The 23,114-nt window shown below is 46.4% G+C and overlaps 1 protein-coding gene across 4 annotated transcripts in view; it reads left to right on the top strand.

Annotated features, from left to right (window-relative positions):
- The window catches only part of IL2RG (interleukin 2 receptor subunit gamma), a 92,002-nt gene that overhangs the window by 32,000 nt on the left and 36,888 nt on the right, over positions 1-23,114 (top strand). For all 4 annotated transcript variants that reach the window (XM_068247611.1, XM_068247614.1, XM_068247612.1 and 1 more), the window contains exon 3: positions 10,374-10,552. In XM_068247611.1, the coding sequence (XP_068103712.1) occupies positions 10,374-10,552 (179 nt within the window). The remainder of the gene's footprint in view (positions 1-10,373; positions 10,553-23,114) is intronic.

Below are 23,114 nucleotides of genomic sequence, written 5' to 3'. Positions count from 1 at the left end.
GCTCGAGAAAAGGGGGGCAGGAAATCACTTGTGTGCTTGTGTGCTGTGTTGTGCGGCCCTGCAGCTTGGCCTTAAAGCCGCAGTAGCCCATTTTACAAAAATAGCCTGTTCTTTGGGGGAGGGGGGGTTTCGGGGGGGAGAAGCCTGTGGTCCTTTTATTCAACCAGCAAGTAATTTTTTGACGGGAAATGACATAGGTGGCTCCCAAAAGATAATATGACGATGTACAAGAGTTATTATTTTGGAAATAAAAGCATTTATCAACTTTTATTTATATTTGAGAAAAAAGTGTGCAGTCCAAAATTATTCATACCCTTCCCAATAATCAATAGAAAAGCCTTTATAGGCTATTACAGCAATCAAACGGTTCCTATAATTGCAAACCAGCTTTTGCATGTCTCCACAGGTATTTTTGCCCATTAATCTTTAGCAATGAGCTCCAAATCTTTCAGGTTGCCATCACCCTGATCTTTAGCTCCCTCCACACATTCTCTTCTCAATTGGATTCTAGTCAGGACTCTGGTTGGGCCACTCCAAAACTTTAATGTTGATGTTTGCTAACAATTTCTTCACCACTTTTGCTGTGGGTTTTGGGTCATTATCATGCTGAAATGTCCACTGATGCCCAAGGCCAAGTTTCTCTGCAGACTGCCTGAGTCATTAAGAATACTCATGTATTGCTCATTTTTCATGGTGTCATTTACTGTGATTAGGTTCCCTGGTCTATTGGCTGAAAAACACCCCCAAAGCATTAGGTTCCCACCACCATTATGTTTGACAGTGGGGATGGTGTACTGTGGGTTGAAGGCTTCTTTTTTTACGCCAAATGGAGGAAACATCATTGTGACCAAACAATTCAATTTTTGTTTTATCTGACCATAAGTAGGCTTCTTTGTCCAGGTGAGCATTTGCAAAGGCCACGCAAGCTTTTGTGTGCCTTATCTGGAGAAGAGGCTTCCTCCTTGGTCTGCATCTGTTGAACCCAGCAATGTGCATGTTCGTTGGATTGTCTGCATTGAGACATTGCCACCAGCAGAGCCCAGATTCACTAGGGTGGCCTTGGTGGAGATCCTTGGATTCTTTTTCATCATTCTCACTATCCTACTGGCCAGCCCAGATGTCACTTTTGGCTTCTGACCACATCCTCTGAGATTTTCTACAGTGCGGAACATTTAGTATTTTTAATAATACTTTGCACTGTGGCCACTGGAACGTTAAAACATTTAGAAATGGCCTTGTAGCCCTTTCCTGACTTGTGAGCAGCCACAATGCGCAGCCACAGGTCCTCGCTGAGCTCCTTTGTCTTAGCCATGACTGTCCACAAACCATCTGCAGAGAGCTGCTGTTTTTCACCTGTTGAGTTGAATAAAACAGCTGTTCCCAATTAATCAGGGTAATTAGGATGCTTTAGAACAGCTTGGACAATTTGGAATGGTATAGAACTTTGGATTTTTTCTACAAACTGTGACAATTTGTGAAGGGTATGAATAATTGTGGACTGGACACTTTTTGCTCAAATGTAAAAAAAAGAAAGCTGAGAAATATTTTTTTGTCCCCACAATAATGCCCCTTGTACATCTTCTTATTATTTTTTGGGAGACCCCTATGTCATTTCCCATAAAAAAAAATGACTTGCTGGTTATATAAAAGTAACCTTAAGTCAAAATTTGCCAGGGGTATGAATAATTATGGGCAGCACTGTAGGTTTTCACGGCACACTGCCTACTTATGTTTTGATAGACACACTGCCTACGTATTTTTGGGGGGCATGCTGACTGATAATATTTTGGGGGAACACTGACTAATTATAATTTGATAACATACTGCCATATTACAGTAAGTTGTATATGGAGACACTAGTCTTTTTAGCCCAGGTGCTGTAATGGCGCACTCTCTCGCACTCACACCTGACGCCCCCTTGCGTGCATACAAGCCATCTGGCCCTGCGCAGTGCAGAAGCACACACATGCCTGGATGCAGAAACCAGGCACTTTATTATGTAGGATGTGGCTTAATAAAGTTGTTTGGGGTAACATGATGCCTAATTACACTGTTCGGTAGGATATACTGCCTAATTATGTGAGGAATATGCCTGGTTAATCATGATCTAAGGTTCTGGAAATGGTTATTGTGAATAACTGTACACTAAATACATTGTTTTCGTTAGATCTCATATAGTTGCTTATGTGGTAGTTGGGTTCCAATTTTTTCTGTAAGGAGTGAGAGTATTGCCCAAACTTTGGTTTCGGAGAGAGGTTTGACACTGATTTCTAGTAGAGATGGCTCGAACCTCCGATTTTCGGTTTGCGAACTTTGAACGCAAACCTCCGCAAAAAGTTCAGTTTGTGCGAACTTCCGCGAACCGCACTAGACTTCAATGGTGAGGCGAACTTTGAAAATTAGAAACATTTATGCTGGCCACAAAAGTGACGGAAAAGATGTTTCAAGGGGTCTAACATCTGAGTTTTTGCATGGGGGAGTGGGATAGACGCCAAAAGTCCCGGGGAAAAATCTGGATTTGGCACACAGCAGCGTTTTAAGGGCAGAAATCACATTGCATGCTAAATTGGAGGCCTAAAGTGCTTTAAAACATCTTGCATGTGTATACATCAATCAGGCAGTGTAATTAGTGTACTGCTTCACACTGACACACCAAACTCACTGTGTAATGCACCGCACACTGTGTAACGCACCCTCACAGTGTCTGCATCCACACTTAAGGCCAGGTAGTCGGCTACCTGCCGGTCAAGGCGTTGGTGGAGGGTGAATCCGGAAGGGCTAAGGTGAGACGTTGGACTAAAGAATGTCCACATGTCCGACATCACCACGAGATCGCTAGAGTGTCCCGTCCTTGCCTGCGTGGGCATAGGAGGAGGAGGATTACTGGCAGTCGCACCTTCATTCTGTTGTGCTGTGACATCACCCTTAAACGCACTGTAAAGCATCATTGCCAGCTTGTTCTGCAAGTGCTGCATCCTTTCTGCCTTCTGGTGATTTGGAAACATCTCCGCCACTTTGTGCCTATACCGAGGGTCTAGTAGCGTGGCCACCCAGTACAGCTCATTCCCCTTGAGTTTTTTTATACGGGGGTCCCTCAACAGGCTGGACAGCATGAAAGACACAATCTGCACAAAGTTGGATGCAGACGTACTATCCATCTCCTCTTGCTCTTCCTCAGTGATGTCAGCTAAGTTCTCCTCACCCAGCCACGAACAATATTACGGGGAAGTTGAGCAGCACAAGCCCCCTGCAACACCCGCTGCGGTTGTTCTTCCACCGCCTCCTCCTCCAAAAAAAGAAAATCACCTTCCTCATCATCTGACTCCTCTTCCCCACACGACTCTTCCTCCTCCTCGTCCCCCCTCTGTGCTGCCGCAGGTGTTGAGGAATCATCTGCTTCTGCTGAGAATTGATCCCACAACTCCTCCTCCTGTTCCTGTTCACACTCCTCCACAACTTGATCCACCACTCTACGCATGGCACACTCCAGGAAGAAAGCATATGGGATCAAGTCACTGATGGCACCTTCACTGCGACTCACCAGGTTTGTCACCTCCTCAAACGGCTGCATGAGCCTGCAGGCATTTCGCATGAGTGTCCAGTTTTTCGGCCAAAACATCCCCATCGCCCCAGAGCGTGTCCTTTGACTGTAGTTGTAGAGATACTGTTTGACGGCTTTCTCCTGTTGTAGCAGGCGGTTGAACATCAGGAGGGTCGAATTCCAGTGAGTCGGGCTAACGCTAATCAAGTGTCTCACTGGCAATTTGTTTCTCCGCTGAATATTGGCAAAGCGTGCCATGGTCGTGTAAGACCGCCTGAAATGCCCACACACCTTCCTGGACTGCTTCAGGACGTCCTGTAAGCCTGGGTACTTAGACACAAATCTCTGAATTATTAGATTCAGCACGTGCCATGCAAGGTACATGTGTCAACTTTCCCAAATTCAAAGCCGAAATGAGATTGCTGCCGTTGTCACACACCACGTTGCCGATCTCCAGTTGGTGCGGGGTCAGCCACTGATCCACCTGTTTGTTAAGAGCAGCCAGGAGAGCTGCTCCTGTGTGACTCTCCGCTTTGAGGCAAGACATGTCTAGAATGGCGTGACACCGTCTTACCTGGCATGCAGCATAGGCCCTGGGGAGCTGGGGCTGTGTAGCTGGAGAGGAGATCGCAGCACCAGTAGAGTAGCACTGACACTCAGCCAAGGAGGAGGAGGAGGACGACGACGACAGCGAAGAAGATGTAGCAGGAGGAGTAGGAGGAGAAGCAGAGATGGCAGCAGGCCTGCCTGCAAGCCGTGGAGGTGTCAAAACTTGGTCCGCTGCACAGCCACGTACTCCCTGCTTGCCATCAGTCACCAGGTTGACCCAATGGGCTATGTAAGTAATGTACCTGCCCTGACCGTGCTTGGCACACCAGGCATCCGTGGTCAGATGGACCCCCGACCCAACGCTGTGTGCCAGAGATGACACCACTTGCCTTTCAACTTCATGGTATAGTTTGGGTATCGCCTTTTTGGAGAAATAATTGCGGCCTGGTATCTTCCACTGTGGTGTCCCAATGGCCACAAATTTTCGGAAGTCTTCAGAGTCCACCAGCTGGTATGATAACAGCTGGCGAGCGAACAGTTCCGCCACGCCAGCTGTCAGACGCCGGGCAATGGGGCTACTGGCAGAAATTGGCTTCTTCCGCTCAAAGATTTCCCTCACGGACACCTGGCTGCTGCTGTGTGCAGAGGGGCAGGAACCACTCAAGGTGAGAAGTGGAGTGGAGGAGGGTGGCTGTGATTGTGAAGGTGCAAGGGAGAAAGCGGCTGAAGATGATGCACCTGAAGGAGGAAGAGGAAAAGGAGGGTGGCTTTTCTTTTGTGTGCTGCTTTTCCTCTGGTACTCTTCCCATTGCAGTTTGTGCCTTTTCTCCATGTGCTTTTGTAAGGCAGTTGTCCCTACGCGGCTGTTGGCCTTTCCATGGCTCAATTTTTGGCATCAGAGAGAACAGATGACATTGCTCTGATCTAAGGCAGACACACAAACATTTCCAAACCGCTGAGCCCCCCTGGGGTGTGGGCACTATGGTGGCCTCAGCAGCTGATGTTGAAGGGCATGTTGGCTGGCTGTCAATAGGTGGCGATACATGGCGCCCGACACTGCCACCAGCTGTTTCTGAAGACGAGCTCCCCCTGCTTCTTTCAGCAACTCGTCTCCTCCTACTCCTCTTTGACTCCCCCTCTGAACTGTCCCCTTGGTCATCTTGTCTCTTAGGATCCCACGTGGCATCCGTATCATCATAATCATCATAATCATCCTCCCCAGCTTTGCTTGCCTCAGACATCTCATAAACTGCACCAACAGCAGGTACTTCATCATCCTCCTCCTCACACGTTATGTCCATAGTGTCGCCTAACTCAGGCATATGCGGTGGTGTAACTTGCTTAGTGCATTCATCTTGTTGTAACAATAATGTCTGTGAATCAGTTAATTCCCCACCAAATAACTCCTACGAAGTGTCATATGCAGCGGATGTGGTGCTTGTAGGAGCGCTAGTGGTTGCGGAAGATGAGGTGTTCTGTGTTAGTCAACTACGTCCTGACAATCTTGGGAGTTGATGGGACGTGCCTTCTTCTGAGCACTATACTTTGGGCTAGGGCCGCACAAAATCACGTCAGCACGACCTCGAGCAGACCTGCCGGGTGCCCTGCCTCTGGCTCTGCCTGTTGTTTTGTCCATATAGGGGGGGGGGGGGGGGGGGGTGAAGTGAAAAGTATGCACTGACTTGACTAATACAATGTGCAGTCACACAGGTGCAGTGAAAGGTATGCAGTGACTGGTATTACAATACAATGTGCAGCTATCACACAGGTGCAGTTAACAGGTATGCATGGACTGGTATATTGTGAACAATTATGCGATGACTAGTATTACAAATTTGCAGCTGTCACACACACAGGTACCGTGAACAGGTGCAGTGACTGGTATATAACACTGCTTGTGGTCACGTAGGTAGGTAGGTAGGTAGGTGCACTGAACAGGTGAGTATGTAGTGATTGGTATTACAAATGTGCAACATTCACACACACAGGTACTGTGAACAGGTGCAGTGACACTGCGTATATACCACTGCTTGTGGTCATGTAAGTAGGTAGGTGCACTGAACAGGTGGGTATGCAGTGATTGGTATTACAAAAGTGCAGCTGTCACACACACAGGTACCATCAACAGGTGCAGTGACTGGTATATAACACTGCTTGTGGTCATGTAAGTAGGTAGGTGCACTGAACAGGTGGGTATGCAGTGATTGGTATTACAAAAGTGCAGCTTTCACACACACAGGTACCGTCAACAGGTGCAGTGACACTGCGTATATAACACTGCTTTCGGTCACGTAGGTAGGTAGATGCACTGAACAGGTGGGTATGCAGTGATTGGTATTACAAATGTGCAGTTGTCACACACACAGGTACCGTCAACAGGTGCAGTGACACTGCATGCGCTCACGTAGGTGGGTAGGTGCACTAAACGCAGTTGGGTATGCAGTGATTGGTATCACAAATGTGCAGCTGTCACACACCCAGGTAGTCACTGAATGTGCTGGGCCTGACAGTGGCACAGCAGGAATTACCAAGGGGCCAAGGTCCCACCAGCAGCTGTGACTGACTGACAGGGCAGTATATGCAACACAAGTGTCTGTGGGACACACACAAAATAGATCACAAGAACAACATTAGTTCTCAAAAGAGCTGTTGAGGATGGGGATTGCTTTTTAGCAATACGATGAGCAAGAAAGAGCAACCTAACAAGCTTAACACAAGAGCCTAACTAAGCTTTCCCTATGTCAGCAGCAAGGTTCTCCCCTTCTCTAATTACTGCAGCCACACAAGTGAGTGAAAAGGCTGATGCTGCCTCAGAGGCGTAGCTAGGGTTTTCAGCGCCCGGGGAGAAAGACTATTAAAGCGCCCCTAAGGTGAAGGCCGTGCCGCGCCAAAAAGGGGGGTGGGTCAAATAAATGTGGGCGTGGTTATGGGTGGAGCCAAATGTACATGAGGTTAGCAGGCTCATGCTCACCCATCCTCCCTCCCTCAGTTTGTACCTTCCAGCATGTTCCAAGACAAATTCAGCAATCATGAGCCCCCCCCCCCATCAAGACAAATTCAGCAATCATGAGCAAACATGAGGCCCCCAACATGACCAACTCAGCAATCATGAGGCCCCCAACAAGACAAATTTAGCAATCATGAGGCCCCCAACAAGACAAATTCAGCGATCTTGAGGCCTCCAACAAATCATGAGGCCCCCAACAAGACAAATTCAGTAACCATGAGGCCCCCAACAAGACAAATTCAGCAGTCATGAGGCACATAAATAGACAGCATTTCACATAAATAGGCAGAATGCCCCCTTAATATGGTAGACACCTCTCACCTGGCCTCAGTTCCCCAAAATTCACTCAATCTGACAGCAGTGGTTCCCCAAAAATAGGTAGCCCCAGGTCTATAGGTGTCCCCAGAATAGGTGGCCAGCAGTATAGATGTCCCCAGAATAGGTGGCCAGCGGTATAGATGTCCCCAGAATAGGTGGCCAACGGTATAGATGTCCCCAGAACAGGTAGCCAGGAGTAGAGATGTCCACAGAACAGGTAGCCAGGGGTATATGTGCCCAGTATATGTAGGCAGGGGTATGTGTCCCCAGTATATGTAGCCAGAGGTATATGTGCCCAGTATATGTAGCCAGGGGTATATGTGCCCAGTATATGTAGCCAGGGGTATATGTGCCCAGTATATGTAGCCAGGGGTATATGTGCCCAGTATATGTAGCCAGGGGTATATGTGCCCAGTATATGTAGACAGGGGTATATGTGCCCAGTATATGTAGACAGGGGTATATGTGCCCAGTATATGTAGGCAGGGGTATATATACCCAGTATATGTAGGCAGGTGTATATGTTCTCAGTATATATAGCCAGGGGTATATGTCCCCAGTATATGTAGTCAGGGGTATATGTCCCCATTATATATAGTCAGAGGTATATGTGCCCAGTATATGTAGCCAGGTGTATATGTGCCCAGTATATGTAGTGGGGGGTATATGTCCCCAGTATATGTAGTCGGGGGTATATGTGCCCAGTATATGTAGCCGCGGTTATATGTGCCCAGTATATGTAGCCAGGGGTATATGTAGCCAGGGGTATATGTGCCCAGTATATGTAGTTAGGGGTATATGTGCCCAGTATATGTGGTCAGGGGTATACGTGCCCAGTATATGTAGCCAGGGGGATATGTGCCCAGTATATGTAGTTAGGGGTATATGTGCCCAGTATATGTAGCCAGGGGGATATGTGCCCAGTATATGTAGCCAGGGGTATATGTGCCCAGTATATGTAGGCAGGGGTATATGTCCCAGTATATGTAGGCAGGGGTATATGTGCCCAGTATATGTAGGCAGGTGTATATGCCCCCAGAGTAGGTAGCCAGGTGTCCCCCTCCCCAGTAGGAGGGGAGCAGCGCAGAGAGCTGTGAGCAGCGGTAGGGAAGGGGGCCATCTCCCCCCCCCCCCCCTTCCCTCACCTTAGGGTGCTCTCCCTCCCTCGCTGTCCCCTCCATTAATGTCCGGGTGTCTGTTGCAGCAGGCGGAACTTACCTCCGTCTCGTCGCAGCGCCGGATGGATTTGCCGCTACTCTAGTCTGGTCCAGACCAGAGCAGCAGCTGCGGCACCCGAACTTCCGGCGCTGGAGAGAGATGGAGGTGAGTTCCGCCCGCTGCGCCAGACACCCGAACATTAATGGAGGGGACAGCGAGGGAGGGAGAGCACCCTAAGGTGAGGGAAGGGGGGGAGATGGCCCCAGGGAAGGGGGGGAGATGGCCCCCTAATCTACTGCTGCTCACGGCTCTCCCTCTTCTCTGCGCTGCTCCCCTCCCCCCCCCAAAAAAAACTGCAGCTCAGCTGGGCGCCCTTGGCTACCCGGCGCCCGGGGGCACTAGTCCTACCCCGACCCCCCCTAGCTACACGCCTGTGCTAACCTATGCCTGCTGACTGTGATGTAAAGAGTCAAAGTTGACCCTAATGATGTAGTATAGGGGGTGGGTCGTACTCACCTATAGATCGCGGTTCACCGCGAACGTGAACCACCGAAGTTCGCACGAATAAGTTCGCAGGGCGAACCATTCGGGCCATGTCTAATTTCTAGCTATACCTCTCCTTGCTAGTTTCACATACATTATTAAGTCATGCCATCAAACTCTCTTCACCATGACAACCTTTTGTTACAGTGCTCACACAACTGACACACAATTAGTGCCCAGTGATGTCCTGGATCTTTTGGGATCCTAGCAATGCTTATGGTTTTTGGTTATTTCTGTGTAGTTAGAAAAGGTGGGAAATTAATTTGTCCAAGTCCCAGCTGTTCCAGTGCCCGATTCTATTGTAAAGTTTGGCAAAACTATAGAAAAAGCAATCTAATGAGAGATATTCAATGGACCCCTATCACAAAAAAATTTATTTAAAATACATGTGTATGAATATGTACAAAATGTACATTTCATATGTAGAGGGTAAAATGCACCATAAATTACTGTTTTTTCTAGGATGTTGTCACTTACAGTATGTAGTAAAGAACTTACAGCTCTGAAAGATTTGGGACTACTCTATCTCCTCATGGGGTATTCTGAGGGATTTCTTTGGTTTCAAAAGCAATTATCGAATGGCAGTTTCTTATTTTAGTTGGGTCTGGCATCTTTTTATAGACCCTATCCAGAGAGTCCTTATTCTCTCCCTGCTGCCCTTTTATCACTCCCCACTTCCTCCAGTTTGCACACACAGCTGCTGGCTATAGCTCCCATCTGCCTCTATTCTGCACACACACAGGACCTAAGTTCACAGCTGCCAACTCCAGCTCCCTACGCTGCCTTTCTGATAGGACCTATGGAGTTTCCTTCACAGCTGCCATGGCTGCAGCCTTCCCTTGATCCTACAGAGCCTGAAGCTGTTCAGGTAAGCACTGCAGCTTGATCAGATCCTGGGGAAAGAAGGCATCGGTATGAGGCAGCAGGGAAGGCACTTCGAGACTTGGCCAGCCACATACAGTATAGTCGTGTTGCATTCTGTCCAGCCAAAGTGCAAAAAAAGTCAGTATGTAGTGTATTGGCCACATCAGCCAGCAATTTCCCGTATTGGCGAGCCAGAACCTGGAATGGCAAGACTTTGGGTTCTGGCCGTAACATACATACATATGTACGTACATGCGTGCATGTGTGTGTTTTAAATTGTACATTTTTTCACAATAGAGATAGTTTTAAGAATACAAGAATAACATTTTAAGTTTTACATCCCAGTTATAATATAAAAATGACCTGGCTGAATTAATTTTTTGTATTATTTAGAGATGGTTCAAGACAAAGGAGTGTTACTCCATGTCCTCCGTACCTGGTTGTCGATCACTACATTAGCTGTAAGATAAATGTATCCAACCGCTTTACACAACCATTCACTGTGAAGCTGAACCGCAGCAGCCATGAGTCTCCAGTGGTGAAGCACTATGAAAAAAGGCCTATCGACTATTGTAAGTAGTGAAATGAATGCACGTGCTGTACATATTCTGTTCATTATATACAGTATCTGTTTTATTATATTATATAATTTCATGGGACAACACTGAAGAGATCAAACCTTGATGCAATCAGGGCCGGGACAAGGTTCCCCAGCACGAGAGGCAGAGATTCCAAAGTGCGCCTCCCCACCCCCCCCCCCCCCCCCCGCCGTATTCCATGCTCAGAATCCGCCACACTGATTCCTAGGTTCCGCCTCACTGGTATCATCGGCCATGTTACTCATCAGGGGCTTGGGAGCATGTGCTGTTAGGGATTCTGCTTTAGTACTTTAAAAGCCCTCCCCTCGCCGAGACTCACAAATCCTCTCCCCCTGTTGCTTGGCACCTTCAGCATGACACACAGTGCCATTCCCCGTAGTCCAGCAATGCACCCTGCCATCAGAAGTGCACTGCATGTCTTCTCATTACCACTTAACCGTCCAGCTTCAGCTTAACCTGGCGATCGTTTTACAATAAAGCATAAAACATTATCCTCATAAAACCAAACTGACCATTGCCACTCAGACTTACATAACGCTAATTCTATCCATAAACATAAATGAATCCTACTAACCTAACTCACACACACTAATCATTTTGCATTACACAGAGAACAATGCATACATGTTAAATACATAGTTCCACATACGCCAATACATCAATCAATGTGCTACCATATCACATTGCATACCGACCTTGCACTCCCCGCGGCTGTGCATCGTATCCCATCCCTCTCATAGATCATGATGGCTGCAGATCTTACGATATTTATTGAATACATCCACGCTATTAGATGAGCAGGCATTGTATCCTAGCGCACACACACACACACACACACACATACATACATACATACATACTTTACACACACACACACACACACACACACACACACACACACACACACACACACACACACTACACACACACACGTACACACAGTACACACACACGTACACATACACTGTATACACACATACACTGTACACACACACACTGTATACACACACGCACGTATATACTGTACACACACACACGTACACATACACTGTACACACACACACTGTATACACACATGCACGCATATACAGTACACACACACGTACACATACACTGTACACACACACACTGTACACACACACTGTACACACACACTGTATACACACACACACACACACACACACACACACTGTATACACACACACACACACACACTATACACACACACGCACATACAGTAAACACACAAACACGTACGCATACACTGTGCACACACACACTGTATACACACACACTACACATGCACATACAGTACACACACAATGTATACACACACTGTATACACACACACACACACACACATATAGTACAGACACATACACTGTACACACACATGCAAACATACAGACACACACATATAGTATACACACACACACATCACTCTCTCTCTCTCTCGTTGACACCTCCAAGATGTAAATGTTAGTCCTCTCGGCAATATTTGTGCAGTGGTGACGGTTGCTGTGGTTGTGCGCATGTTTGCGGGAGTGCATGCGATCGTGGAATTTCAGCCCCTGGCCTATGCATGTGTGAAAAATTATGTTTTGTTGCAGCCACTGTAGCAGAGGCCAGAAGAATTTGGTATATACATTTTTTGAAAAATTATTTGTTGTATCCACTGTAACAGAGGCCAGAAGAAGTTTGCTTATACATTTTTGAAAAATTATTTTTTGTTTCATCCACTGTGGCAGAGACCAGAAGAATTTGGCATATACATTTTTTAAAAATTATGTTTTGTTGCAGCCGCTATAGCAGAGGCCAGGAGAATTTGGCATATACATTTTTGAAAATGTATTTTTTTGTTGTTGCAGCCGCTGTAGCAGAAACCTTGAAAATTAAGATTCCTCTCTTTGCATTGCCGCAGGTACAGCGGGTGACAAGGTTCCTTCTGGTAATTCAAACCAAAACTCTTCCTCTTCCAGCTCCTTCTCATCTACGCACTGATCAATCACATGTTGCAGGGCACGCTCCAGGAAAAAAAAAAAAAAACGAACCGACTTCAATGGGCAGGCGATGCTAACACCTATAAGAACTATTTCTGGCCAGTGGCATGCTGGAGGGGGATCCATAGCAAAATTATCACAAAAAAAGGCATATTTTACCCAGAATCTTGTCCAAAAATGTGTTTTAGGTTGCAGCCGCTGTAGCAGAGGCCAGAAAAATTGGGCATGTATATGTCCCCAATTTTTTTTGTTGCATCCATTGTAGCAGAGGCCAGAAAAATTTGGCATATGCATGTTTGAAATATTATGATTTGTTGCAGCCCTGTAACAGAAGTCTTAAAAATTTGGCATGTACAAAATTGTTTTTTGTTGCAGCCACAGTAGCAGAGGCCAGAAAAAATTGGCATATACAGGATCTTCTCAAAAACTTAGCATATTGTGATAAAGTTCATTATTTTCTGTAATGTACTGATAAACATTAAGGTGGCCACACATGATACAATAAAAGGATCCGATTTTACAGCAATTCGATAAAAACGATCGTATCTCTCGAAAAAATCGAAAGCTTTTTTTCATTCGACTGAAAAATCAGATCGGATTTCCCGTTTTTTTTCGATTTAAATCGATCCGGAATGCCAGATATTTCTCTTCAATTTCTACTAAAGATTGTATGGTGTGTGTTGCATTGTCAATTTATTAATATACACACCCTAGTAATTTTCTCAGCGTTCCCAATCATTTTTATCATAATTGGGGAAACATTTAACATAGGTGTGTGGTACATTGGTCATATTTTTGAAATGTTACAATCAGTCAGAAAAATTGATTGCAATTCTTACATTGAACAGATATTTTAAAAATTGTATGGTGTGTGGCCACCTTTAGACTTTCATATATTTTAGATTTAAGTACACATAACTGAAGTAGTTCAAGCCTTTTATTGTTTTAATATTGATGATTTTGGCATACAGCTCATGAAAACCCAAATTTCCTATCTCAAAAAATTTGCATATTTAATCCGACCAATAAAAGAAAAGTGTTTTTAAAACAAAAAAGTCAACCTTCAAATAATTATGTTCAATTATGCACTCAATACTTGGTTGGGAATCCTTTTGCAGAAATGACTGCTTCGATGCAGCGTGGCATGGAGGCAATCAGCCTGTGGCCCTGCTCAGGTGTTATGGAGGCCCAGGATGCTTCGATAGCGGCCTTAAGCTCATCCAGAGTGTTGGGTCTTGCGTCTCTCAACTTTCTCTTCACACTATCCCACAGATTCTGTATGGGGTTCAGGTCAGGAGAGTTGGCAGGCCAATTGAGCACAGTAATACTATGGTCAGTAAACCATTTACCAGTGGTTTTGGCACTGTGAGCAGGTGCCAGGTCGTGCTGAAAAATGAAATCTTCATCTCCTTAAAGCTTTTCAGCAGATGGAAGCATGAACCCACTTTTGAACCAGAAACAGTGGCAGAAGCACCTGACCTGGGCTACAGAGAAGCAGCACTGGAGTGGTCCAAAGTACTTTTTTCGGATGAAAGCAACTTTTGCATGTCATTCAGAAATCAAGGTGCCAGAGTCTGGAGGAAGACTGGGGAGAGGGAAATGCCAAAATGCCTGAAGTCCAGTGACAAGTACCCAAAGTCAGTGATGGTCTGGGGTGCCATGTCAGCTGCTGGTGTTGGTCCACTGTGTTTTATCAAGGGCAGGGTCAATGCAGCTAGCTATCAGGAGATTTTGGAGCACTTCATGCTTCCATCTGCTGAAAAGCTTTATGAAGATGACGATTTCATTTTTCAGCATGACCTGGCACCTGCTCACAGTGCCAAAACCACTGGTAAATGGTTTACTGACCATGGTATTACTGTGCTCAATTGGCCTGCCAACTCTCCTGACCTGAACCCCATAGAGAAACTGTAGGATATTGTGAAGAGAAAGTTGAGAGACGCAAGACCCAACACTCTAGATGAGCTTAAAGTGAACCTCCGGACTAAAAATCTACTCAGCAGAACTGAAAAGGCTTGTTGTTTCTTTAACAGTTTCACAGCATCAGAACTTTGTTTTTCTTACCAAAGCATCATTTTTTGCTGCATTTTTAACTAAGCTCCACCCATCAAAGAAAAAAAGTCCGGGCTTTTTTCCCCTGATGCTGTGCAGAGCATGATGGGATTTCCTATGTTGTTGCTCACGTTGCCTAGCAACTGGGAGAGGTGCTCAGGACACAGGACAGTTGGAACTGTGTCTCATGCTCCCTGTCACCTCCTTTCAACCAAAAAGATGGCTGCCCTCATGAAATCAAACATTTGCCTGTTCTTTTAAAACAGTGTGGGTAAGAGATTATATTACCTATCTATTTTAATTAACATAACTAACGTAACTTAATGATAGTATGTTTGTTTAGGCTGGAGTTCCTCTTTAAGGCCGCTATCGAAGCATCCTGGGCCTCCATAACACCTGAGCAGTGCCATAGGCTGATTGCCTCCATGCCACGCCGCATTGAAGCAGTCATTTCTGCAAAAGGATTCCCAACCAAGTATTGAGTGCATAACTGTACATAATTATTTAAAGGTTGACTTTTTTTGTTTTAAAAACACTTTTCTTTTATTGGTCGGATGAAATATGCTAATTTTTTGAGATAGGAAATTTGGGTTTTCATGAGCTGTATGCCAAAATCATCAATATTAAAACAATAAAAGGCTTGAACTACTTCAGTTGTGTGTATTTGAATCTAAAATATATGAAAGTCTAATGTTTATCAGTACATTACAGAAAATAATGAACTTTATCACAATATGCTAATTTTTTTTAGAAGATCCTGTACATGTGTAAAAAATATGTTTTGTTGCAGCCTCTGTAGCAGAGGTCTGAAAAATTCACCTGTATAATATTTACCTGTATAAAATTTACCTGTATAATATTTTGCTCAAAAACAGTACGGTTTGGAAGCTAGTTTGTACAAGGTGGTGGCAGAGAAGGACAGCTGTGTGGGGAGTCGTATCGAATTACAAGTCTTCTGGCGTGCAGTAACTTTCCGAGATCCATGCCTCATTTATTTAGGACCTAGGTTACTTCTCTTGTCAGTGACAATCACTTCTGCTGCACTGAAGGTCCTTTCTGACAGAACACTTGAGGCAGGGAAAGCCAAAAGTTCGATGACAAATTGTAAGAGCTCTGGCCACAGGTCAAGTCTGCACACCCAGTAGTCCAGAGGTTCATCGCTCCCAAGAGTGTCGATATCTACAGTTAATGCAAGGTAGTCTGCTACCTGTCAGTTAAGGCATTCTCTGAGGGCTGATCCCGAAGGGTTCTGGTGATGCATTGGACTTAGAAAACTTTGCATGTCCGAAGTTACCAACACATCGGTAAAGCGCCCTGTTCTTGCAGGTGTGGCTCTGGGAGGATTACTGGCACCTCTTCCCCTGTTAAATTGACTTCCTGTGACATCACCCTTAAAAGCATTGTACATCATATGACACAGGCAGCTTTGCAAATGCTCTATCCTTTCTGACTTTTGGTATGTTGGTAACATTTCCACCACTTTATGCGAGGGTCTAGTAGCATTGCCACCCAGTACAGGTCCTTGTTCTTTAGCATTTATAAGGGTTTCCTTCTGCAGGCAGAACAGCATAAAAGAGCCCATTTTCACAAGGATTATTGCAGAGGTACCCTCTTCCAGTTCCTTGTCATCAAGGACAACTTTATCCAAGGTCTTCTCCCCCCAGCCACGCACAACAACAAGACAAGATAAATAAGATTTATATTGTGCTTTTCTCCTGTCGGACTCAAAGAGCCAAAGCTGCAGTCACTAGGACGTGCTCTATAGACAGTAGCAGTGTTGAACAAGGCCTCCTGCTGAATAAGTGCTGGCTTACTGAACAGGAAGAAGACGAGATTCGAACCCAGGTCTCCTGTGTCAGAGGCAGAGCTCTTAAAGGATACCCGAACTGAAATGTGACATAATGAGATAGACATGTGCATGTACAGTGCCTAGCACACAAATAACTACGCTGTGTTCCTTTTTTTCTTTCTCTGCCTAAAAGAGTTAAATATAAGGTATGCAAGTGGCTGACTCAGTCCTGACTCAGACAGGAAGTGACTACAGTGTGACCCTCACTGATAAGAAATTTCAACTATAAAACAGTTTCCTAGCAGAAAATGGCTTCTGAGAGCAAAAAAGAGGTAAAAAAGGGGAAATTTCTTATCAGTGAGGGTCACACTATAGTCACTTCCTGTCTGAGTCAGGACTGAGTCAGCCACTTGCATACCTTATATTTAACTCTTTCAGGCAGAGAAAGAAAAAAAGGAACACAGCATAGTTATTTATGTGCTAGGCACTGTACATACACATGTCTATCTCGTTATGTCACTGTAACGGCTGTGGAACTTTCTCCGTGATCAGCGCACAACGCGTGCGCTGACACGGCGGAAATCCTCCACAAGCGTATATTTGCAGGCACCCAGCAAAAGGTGCTACGCACCTGTAGAGGGAAATTCCTGTCGGCAGATGGCGCTGGGGAGTGCAGAGGAACCAATCCTCTGTACCTCCACAAATGCCAGACAGGAATTGTACGAAGCGCAGAACGCAATCGCAAGAGAGGCGATTGCGAATGAGGTTGAGCAAAGGGATAGGTTGTATGTGTGTGCGCCAATCCAGTCGCCACCCCGCGACCGCGCACACACAACAGCAGATACGAAATAGGAACGCGATCGCAAGAGGTGCGATCGCCAGACGTGACACAAGGCAGATCAGAATAGAATACGAGGGTAGCAAAGGCACAGCAAATACAATAAGGAGATACGGAAAATAACAACGCTAGCTAACCGCGAACACCGCGCTCATTCGCAACAGTGCACGCGGTTATGCGCGATCTCCACGTGATAAGCACAATAGAGACAAGCACGCCTAACTAACCATTAACAGACAAACATGAAACAGAGGACGCGAGCGCTTGCTTAACGGTTACCTCACCGAGCCTGCAGCAAGCGTAGCGGACAAGACAGACACACGAAAACAGGGACAAACGAGAGATAGGATCCACAGCACTAGCGAAAAGTGGCTAGCGTGATCCAGGTACAGAGTAGCAGAACAGAAGGATCCCCAGCGCTAGCGAAAAGTAGCTAGCGCGATCCCAGAAGACAGAACAGAAGGATCCCCAGTGCTAGCGAAAAGTAGCTAGCGCGATCCCAGGAGACAGAACAGAAGGATCCCCAGCGCTAGCGAAAAGTAGCTAGCGCGATCCCAGGAAACAGAACAGAAGAGATAGCTGGTAGCAACCGCTGCACCAGCTATACTCCAAGAACAGAGATCAGAACCATTTCCTGTCGACCACCATAGGGGCAGGACAATGGCAACAGGCAAGACAAGACAGAACAGGCAATACAGATAATACAACCTGACTGGGCTAGAAGGGGAGCCTAAAGCAACCCCCAGGAATTAACTATACTAGATAGCAATGGCTGACACTCCAGCAGTGTCCATCAGGAACAGACCATGGAAGGGAAATGTCCAGCAAAGCATTCTGGGAACCATAAAGCTCTTATAGTGCCAGTCATCAAAGAAGGCAGGTAGGGGATTTGCATAACGAATGTATGCAAATTCCCCAGCAAGAGAACAGACCAGAAACTTGCAATGGAAAGACAGGTCTCTGTTCCAGAGACCTGCAGCCCACAGACTAGAGGAATGGACAAACAGCTGTCTGCCTGTGCAGCCAGCTGAGCGGATCATCACAGTCACATTTCAGTTCGGGTATCCTTTAACCATTGATATTACTATCCAGCCAGTATCAGGCATCCCAGAAAGGTGACAAGCTTCCTGGGAAGCCTGCTCCTGTTCCTGTTGCTCTTCCTCCTCCACAAAACCACCTTCCTCCTCCTGACTCCTCTTCAGACTAATTTTTCTTCATTGCCGCAGGTACAGCAGGTGACCAGGCTCCCTTTGTTAATTCAAACCAAAAATCTTCCTCTTCCTGCTCATGTTCATCTACTGCCTGATTAATCACCCGTTACAGGGCACGCTCCAAGAAAAAAAGCATATGGTATTAGGTCACTTATGGTGCCTTAGGTGTGACAGACCAAGTTTGTTACCTCCTCAAAAGGATGCATGAGCCTGCAGGCATCAGGCATGAGCAGTGCACCCAGTAACACAGGAAAAAAATTCACAGCTCTGAAGAGCCTGTCCTAGCTAGTGTTGATCGAACATCCAGATATTCGAGTTCAGTTCGGTATGGCTGTACATGGTCCAGATATTCGGCATATTTGTGTCGAATCCCGAACATAATGGAAGTCAATAGGGACCCGAATATTCCTGCTGTGCAGGCCAGAAAAACCACAAAAATGAGGGAAACTTCTGCAAAACGGCTTGGAAATAGTTGGGGGAGGGGGGGGGGGGGATTGGCAAATGAGATCCGGAAAAGCTGTCGTAGTACCAGTGGGACCGGCAATGCTAACCCAGCACGCAGGATGGAAGAGGAGATGCAGGAGAGCAAGGCCACGCTTTGTGACACAATGCATTTTGTCGCCATGCAGTGATAAATGTAATAGAAATGAGATATTCCTGAAAATGGGACCTGGCACTGGAATTACTGTTTTTGGTTCAACACTAAGACAAAATTAATTGCAATAAAGTGTGGTTTTTTTGGAGACAACTGATCCCAGCTGCCACTGACAGTACTGTCTTTTGGTGCAACACTAAGACAAAATTAATTGAAATACAGTGGGCCTGATTCACAAAGCGGTGCTTTGAATTAAGCGTGATAAAGGGCTTTTCACCAGCATGCAAACACTTTGCACCGCTTTGTGAATCAGGCCCAGTGTGTTTTTTTGGAGACAACTGTCCCACCTGCCACTGAAAGTACTGTCTTTTGGTGCAACACTGCTGCTGGCAGTGCCTGCTGGCAGTGGTGAGTCAGAGGCCCTGTGGGTGCTGTCAGCGGTGAGGATAGGGCCCTGTGGCTGGCCTGTCTGGCTTGGCTGGCAGTGGTGAGACAGGGGCTCTGTGGGTGGCTGGGTGCTGCTTTCAGTGGTGAGGCAGAGGCTCTGTCCTCTGTGGCTGCAGGCCTGCAGCAGTGCTGTGTGAGGCAAAGGCCCTGTGGGTGCTACTGTCAGCGGTGAGGCTGGGGGCCAAGGACCTGTGGCTGGCCTGGCTGGAAGTGCGCTACGCTGACGCTCCCTCCTACCTACCCAAAGCTAAACTCCAAAGCAAATGGCGTCGATAACGCATGTTTGGGTATTTATAGTCCCGAACCACGTGACCTGCTCGGCCAATCACAGCGCGAGCCGCGCGTTCAGGTGACCGTTCGACCAAGTTCGGTGCACGCTCGGCCAAGTTCGGTGCACGCTCGGCCAATCACAGTAGGGGGGAGGAGTTTGAACAGCGTGGCCGAGCATCGTCACGAACACCATGCGGCTGTGAATAGACGTTTTGGGAAGCTGGGGGTGTGCAGTTGCAGTAGAGGAGGGCACAGCAGCAGAGGAGGACTCAACCGTGGAAGAGAGTAGAGGATGGAGGAGTAGAAGGAGAAAAGGAGGTGACAGACCTGCATGCAATTCATTGTGGTGACACCAACTCCACTGTAGAGCCTTGCATTGCATGCTTACCAGCCGTCACCAGGTTTACCCAGTGGGGCAGTGTAGGTTATATACCTTCCGTGACTGTGCTTGGAAGACCATATGTTAGTGGTCATATCTATGGACCTTTGCCCCAGCACTGTGTGAAGAAGCTGGACCAGGAGGAGGTTGGCTTTCACTTTGTGTGCTGCTTTTCTTTTTGGTGTTGTTCCCATAGTGCTTTGTAATATTAGGTCATGTGCCTTTGCAAAGCAGTTGTACCTAGGTGAGTGTTGACCTTCCCACAACTAAGTTTCCTTTGTCACAGGTTGCAAATTGCATCGCTCTTATCAGAGGCAGACACACACAAAAATGCTAAACTGCTGAGCCTTGTGATAATGCCATTCTGGTGGTAACAGTATAGGTTGGCAGGCACATTGGCTGGCTGACCCCAGGTGCCGATACATACTGTTGTTTGCCTCCAGATCCTTGCAAGCTCTCCCTGCTTTGCACTTGTCTTCTCCTTCCTCTCTGTCTCTCCACCTGAACTGTCATCCTCTTGCTCTCTTTTTGTGGTCAACCACGTCACATACATTGACACATCATCAACATCAGCTTCTTCACTTTCATCTGACAAAAGACAGCAGTGGGGACATCATCACACCTAATGTCGATCTGTGTAATGTCACCTGACTGATACATATCAGGTGTAACTTCTTCATCTGCTGGCAATAATGCCTGCGCATCACTAACTTCCAAAAACTAATGTGTAAATTTCTCCTCTGACACATTAATTAAAAGGCCTTTGGTGATAGAGGAAATGGTACGTGCGGTGCCTATATCAGAGGAGGATGAGGATGGTGCGACAAGGTTCCTAGCCAAAGCAGTAGAAGATGGGGTGTGCTGTGTAAGCCAGTAAACTTCATCTTTGGCATTTTGTGAGTTCAAGGTATGTGCCTTCAACACAGAATGGCAAGCTACATAAGCTTGCACAGCACACAGGCAGAATGCTCATGTTTTTATAGGCGGTGTGTGGTCCAGGAGGGAGAGATACCTTATTGGCTGCCATGTGTCTGTTGCTGACTATGGGTGAGGGGTACATTTTTGGATCCATGCAAACATATGGGGGTGGATCAAACTCCACAATCTGTTCACCAGTGAGCGAACGGTCGATGATCACTGGGAACCGTTCGTCGGTGAATGGTTCAGGCCATCACTAAAGGGCATTTGAATTTGCCCATAATTGACAAAGGGTGATTCCTGGGGCTGTGTTTACATCATGTACTGTAAATTACCAGTGCATGATTTACAAAGTTAGTAATGAATGGTAATGAAAAACAGCACCAAACCTGTCATCGGACAAGAAACGTCATTCATAGTACAGAGTGTGCTTAGAGGGGCACTAAATCAACCTTTTTTGATTGTTCAGAAGCTGAGAATCTGTGTGATTAGAGATGCACATGTAAGGGGTTGAGAGGACATTTTTACCAGCAAATAGATTGCTAACCAGGTAGCGTGCATTCCCTCAATTCATTATACATAATTTTTTATTCAGACTGTCCAGAGTTGGTGCTTCTATAGAGGAAAACTGGGCAATTGCCCCAAATCCCAGATCCAGCTGTCCTTGTAATCTGGCATGTTATGTAGTGCGTATATGCCTGTAGGGAAGGGAGAAGTGGTGCAGCGGGGGGCCATGAAGATAGAAAGGTGCTCAAATTTCCTGCTTTGCACAGGTGTATGGTTATAAAGAGGTTATTAAAATTCCTTGATGTGTGGAAAAACTCCACATTAGTTAAAGCTTGGCTCCAGTCACAATAATGGGACAGTTTCAGTATGACTAAGCTGAAATCGAGTATCCTATTGTTAACCACTTAAGGACCGCGGTGTTAAACCCCCCGAGTGACCAGGCCATTTTTAGTTAATTGGGCCACTGCAGCTTTAAGGCCAAGCTGCAGGGCCACACAACACAGCCATAAGTGATTCCCCCCGCCTCTGCCCCCCCACCAACGATGTCTTTTATTTTTACATAAATTTTACTTCTTTTTTTTTTTACGTTACCCTCCCTCCCCCCAGCCAGCCAATTATGCGATCAGCTCTCATGGGCTTTAGGCTATGAGAGCCGATCGCATCGCTCTCCTGTGGGCCAGGGGGACAGCCGTGTCACGCCGTCTAACAGTCTCCCGAGCGGCGATCCCCAAGCAGGAGATGTGCGCGCGATCTTCTGCTAGCCTCATAGAAGACCGTTCACTCCAATCGGCGTGGAGCGGTCCTGGGGCTGCCGCACTGCTCACGCCAATTGTCGTGGAGCAGTTGGCAAGTAGTTAAAGAGAAATCGATGGTGGGGATTTACATTAAAAAAAAAAAAAAAAGCTACCTGATCCAGAGGGCTGGGCGGATCAGGTAGCTGCCATCTCCACCGCTACAGTGGCCTGTACTCTATCACTTTCAGTTTTGTGACCCCTGGGGTCACGACGCTGGAAGAACTGGTCTCTGTGAGCAGGGGACAGGGAGGCGGGGGAGTGGCAGCGGGTACGGCCGTGAAGAGGCAGAGCTGCCCAATGGCAGCTTTGGAAGGCCTGCAGGAACACCTGTAGTGCCATACAAAAAAGCGGAGTCCCTAATGTTACTATTTATGTTTGTTGTTTTTTTTAAATTATGTCTTTTTTTTATTTTATTTTTTTGTGTGGGGGGAGGGGAGGTATTAATTTATTTTTATTTAATTTACATTGTGTAAAATGCAGTGTAAAATGTGTATTTTTGCTTATGTGTGTATTTTATTTTATTTTTACCACTAGATGTCCTCACACTCACTGTCTCTGTGAGACAGTGCTGTTACGGCATAGCTCATTGGCTTCTTGTTGAAGCCATGATCTTTGCATTATGGGCACTTTGATTGGTTCAGAGAGAAGACTTCTTCCCTTTCACCAATCACAGCTCTGTGGTTCTGACTGGTACCCACAACCCGGGGGAAGGGAGGGGTGCGCTCGTGGAAGGTA

This window comes from Hyperolius riggenbachi, chromosome 8, assembly GCF_040937935.1.
Source record: "Hyperolius riggenbachi isolate aHypRig1 chromosome 8, aHypRig1.pri, whole genome shotgun sequence".
In the NCBI taxonomy this organism is placed as follows: Eukaryota; Metazoa; Chordata; class Amphibia; order Anura; family Hyperoliidae; genus Hyperolius; species Hyperolius riggenbachi.
This window is presented reverse-complemented; position numbering and strand designations above follow the sequence as displayed.